Genomic DNA, 4,249 nt, shown 5'->3' with positions numbered 1-4,249 from the left:
GGGTGGATTCTCCATCATCATGCTGAGAAAAGGCATTCAGGTAAGACAACGCCCCTTTTCCAGCATGACTGGATGGAGAATCCACAAGTGGGACATACCAAAGCCCTGTGTCCCTAAGGGAGGGAGTCAGTTTGGGCCTGTGTCCCGCTAGAAGGCAACACTCTTTGCAAGACTCTGTGACCAAAGGAGGCATCTGAGGAGGCATATTTGTCAATCTTGTAGTGACGGACAAAGGACGAAGGGGAGGACCATGTAGCCGCCCTGCAAATTTCTCCTATAGATGCCTGGGTTGCCCAAGCCGTGGAAGTAGCGGCACCCCTGGTGGAATGGGCCGTGATATTTCTAGGTACAGTCAGTGAATGTGTCCTGTATGCTAGGAAAATGCAGGACCTAATCCACCTCCCTATTGTTGTTGAGGAAACTTTCTGGCCCTTGGCCGAAGGTTGGGAGGAAATAAACAATGCCTCAGATCTACGGAAGGCTGAAGTCCGATTGATGTAATGTTGCAAGGCTCTGCGAATGTCCAGTGTGTTCCACTGTATCTCAACGTCATGGGATGGATTAAGATAGAAGTCTGGTAAAACCACTTCCTGGGATCTATGGAGAAGGAGTTTACCTTGGGAATAAAGGAAGGGTCAAGTCTGAGGATTATCCTGTCTGGATATAAAATGCTCAGATCCTCTCTGACAGAAAGGGCAGCCAGTTCCGAAATTCGCCTGGCTGACGTGACCGCCACAAGGAATGCCACCTTCATAGATAAAAGTTTTAGTGGACATGTATCAATAGGTTCAAATGGAGGTGCAACGAGTGCCTGTAAGACCTGGTGAAGGTCCCATGAAGGGTATCGGTGTACTGTCGGTGGCTTGGCATTGGTTGCTCCTTTTAAAAAGGAACAGACCATGAGATGGTGAGTCAGAGAAGTGGCATTGTCACACGTGAGTACAGTAGTGAGAGCAGCAACCTGTCTACGGATAGTATTCGGGGATAGTCCTTTATCTAACTCATCCATCAGGAATTCCAACACAATTGGAACTGAGATACCCGAGAGTTCCACCCTATGTTCTGCACACCAAGTGCAGAAACTCCTCCATGTGGCATCATATATTCTATTCATCGAGGGGCGCCTGGATTGTTGAATCATGGCTATCACCCTCGACGAATATGAGTCCTGGCTCAAGGCCCGCCTCTCAAGTACCAAACGGTTAGTTGGAGCCACTGCGGGTCCGGGTGTTGGAGTTCCCCCTGAGTGAGGGAAATACGACCTGCCGGGATCCTCCATGGAGGTGAGACGGAGAGCTCCATCAGGTCCGCGAACCACAGTCATCTTGGCCAATGTGGGCCAACCAGGAGAACTTCTGCCCGTTGGTGGAAGATCTTGTGGATCGTAGCGGGAAGGAGTGGAAAGGGAGGAAAGTCATAAAGCAGTTCCCTGGACCAGGGACTGCGGAGGGCATCTGTCTCCTCTGCTGACGGAGATGGGAACCTGGAAAGGAATCTCGGGAGTTGGGAGTTGGTTGGGGAGGCAAAAAGGTCTAGGGTTGGGGAACCAAACCTGTCCATGATCTCCCAGAACATTCCCGGGTCCAGTCGCCATTCGCCATGGTCCACAGTGGCTCTGCTTAGTGAGTCCACCTGCTGATTGGTCACTCCGGATATGTGCTCCGCCCTGATGGAAGCAAGGTTCAACTCCTCCCAAGACCCCAACAATTGGGCCTCCTGCATGAGGGGCCTGGACCTTGTCCCCACCGTCTGTTGACGTGGGCCTTGGCAGCTAGGTTGTCGGTAAGTACCAAGACATGCTGTCCCGCTATTATGCTGCTGAAATGTTGTAGGGCCAGATGTATGGCCCTGAGTTCCAGCCAGTTGATATTGTTTATCAAATCCTCCTGGGACCACCGACCCTGAACCCAATGTGATTGGAGATGTGCTCCCCAGCCAAATAGACTGGCGTCTGTAGTGAGGGTGATTCTGGCTGGTTCCTTGAACTCTGTGCCCCATGACAGCACTGGGGAAGCCCATCATCGAAGGGAGTTCAACGCTGACCGTGGAACTCGAACCTTCTGTCTGGAAGCACTGATGTGTAGCCTCTGAAACGGAAGAAGAAGCCACTGCAGTTCCTGGGCATGAAGGCATGCCCACGGAATGATCTGTACACAGGATACCATTTTCCCCAGGAGTTGGGATAATAAGGCTAAGGTGACTACCTTGTCCTTTCGTATCTGCTGTACAAAGGCCCTAATGCTGTCCTGTCGATCCTGAGACATGTAGACTGTACAATTGTTAGTGTCTATGATTGCCCCTAAATGAAGGAGCCGGGTTGAGGGTATAGTATGACTTTTCTGCAAATTGATCGAAAACCCGTGCTCCTGAAAGGTCCTGACAGCGAGGGCGAGTTCTGACTGGGCCTTCTGAAAGGAGGAGGACTGTATTAATATGTCGTCCTGGTAACATTGGACTCGGATGGAATCTGTCTCAGGTGAGCTGCCAGCACTGCCAATACCTTTGTAAATACTCTGGGGGCTGCAGAGAGGCCGAATGGTAAGGCCCTGTGTTGGTGGGCATAGCAAAACCTGAGAAATTTGCGATGACCAGGGAGAATAGGAATATGCAGATAAGCCTCAATCAAGTCTATTGATGTCAGGAAGTCCCCTTTTCGGATGCTGGCCAAAATTGATTGTAATGATTACATTTTGAATTTCCTGTATATCAGATAGTGATTTAGCCTTTTAAAATCTAGGATTGCCCTCCAACCCCCCGAAGACTTGGGAATGATGAACAGAGTTGAGTAGAACCCCCATCTTTCCTGGTCTTGCGGTACTGGTTCTATGGCCCGTATCTGCAACAGGTGGGATATGGCCTCTGACATGAGGGCCACCCTGTTCATGTTTGTGGGTGTGGGGCAAATCCGGAATCGGTCCGGTGGACTGGAACAAAACTCCAGCATCAGGCCCTGTGAGATGGTATTCAGCACCCATGAGTCCGTAGTTGTGGCTGCCCATGTGTCATAGTAAAGGGACAGTTGGCCTCCTATGGGAGGTGTGCCCAAGGAATAACTTGCCTCTTTTGAAGAGGCATGCTCCTGAGCCTCGAAAGGGCCACTTGCCCTGGGCCTGTGGATGGGATCTGGGTGTGGGACGATCCTGTTGTCACTCCGGCCTCCGATAGAAGGAGCGATTGGACTGGGTCCAGTCCCAGCTTCAGGCCGGCCGAAAGGACTGCCTACGATGGAAGCTCTGAGATGACCCAGCCCCTGAGTGCTTGTCTCCCTTTTTATTGGTATTGAAAAGAGACTTGCGCTTGTTCTTACCTTCTACCAGGTAGGGGTCTAGAGCCGCACCAAAAAGATAACCCCCCGCATAAGGCTTGGTAGCAAGACGCCACTTTGCTTTGAGGTCTGCCCGCCAGGTCTTAAGCCACAGAAGTCTGCGGGCTGAAACATCCACTGCTATGGCCCATGAGGAGTACCTGGTGGAGTGTAAGGAGGCATCAGCCAAGTACTGGGATATGGCTACTAGTTTGCCCAGGTTTTGATGGACACGAAGCTGGTCAGAAGGAACCATGTCTTGAAGCTCATGCAGCCACAGAACGGAAGCTCTAGAGAAGAAGGCCATGGATGTGGAGGCCTTGATCGCCCAGGCCGTCGCCTGATTTGATCTGCACAGGGCCATTTCAATCTTTTTGCCCTCAGCCTTAAGTGCTTCGGCTATGTCCCCTGGGATATTAATGTTGGAAAACAGAGAAAGCAGGGGCTCATCAACCTGAGGAACCTCCAATAAGGAAGCGAGGGAGGGGGCCACACTGAACAAGTTCTTCTCTGTAGATCCCAGACAGGGAAGAGAACCCAGGTTATCTCACTGTTTTTGCACCGTGTTGAGGAAGAACGGGGGGCAAGGGACATGTTTATGCGGTACCACTGGTTCAGCATATAAGGCATTGGGGCCCTTTGACGTAGAAGGAGCTGGAGTCTCCTGTTCCGGAGTAAGGTTGGCTGTGGTGCAGGCCATGAGGAGCAAGGAGTTGAAGAGGGAGTGGTCAAAGAGCCCGATAGGTGGTGCTGGATCAGATGCTGGGTAACCTCATCATCTGATAGGATCAGGCAAGAAGAATTGTAGTCGTCTGATCCCGACTCCAATGAGACGTCCTCTGTGAGGCCTGGTGAGTCAGGACAAGGTGGAGGCTGTGGTGCTGCAGCTTGAGGGAGATGTTAAGGGGCAGAAGTGGCCATGAATTGGGCCAGGGCCTGAGCTAT

At 51.6% G+C, this 4,249-nt stretch overlaps 1 protein-coding gene across 1 annotated transcript; it reads right to left on the bottom strand.

Moving 5' to 3' along the window:
- Positions 1-403: 403 nt before the first annotated feature.
- Positions 404-3,560, bottom strand: LOC120300682. Its single transcript, XM_039326991.1, has 2 exons — positions 3,308-3,560; positions 404-1,374 (listed from the first exon to the last, which is right to left on the bottom strand). Exons 1-2 carry the CDS (start codon positions 3,558-3,560, stop codon positions 404-406), a joined length of 1,224 nt encoding a protein of 407 aa, XP_039182925.1.
- Between the last annotated feature and the right edge of the window lie 689 nt (positions 3,561-4,249).

This window comes from Crotalus tigris, unplaced genomic scaffold (genome assembly GCF_016545835.1).
Source record: "Crotalus tigris isolate CLP2741 ecotype Arizona unplaced genomic scaffold, ASM1654583v1 scf7180000024349.2157984, whole genome shotgun sequence".
NCBI classification, from domain to species: domain Eukaryota; kingdom Metazoa; phylum Chordata; class Lepidosauria; order Squamata; family Viperidae; genus Crotalus; species Crotalus tigris.
The sequence above is the reverse complement of the archived record's forward strand: the minus strand, read 5'-3'. Positions and strand labels throughout refer to the sequence as shown.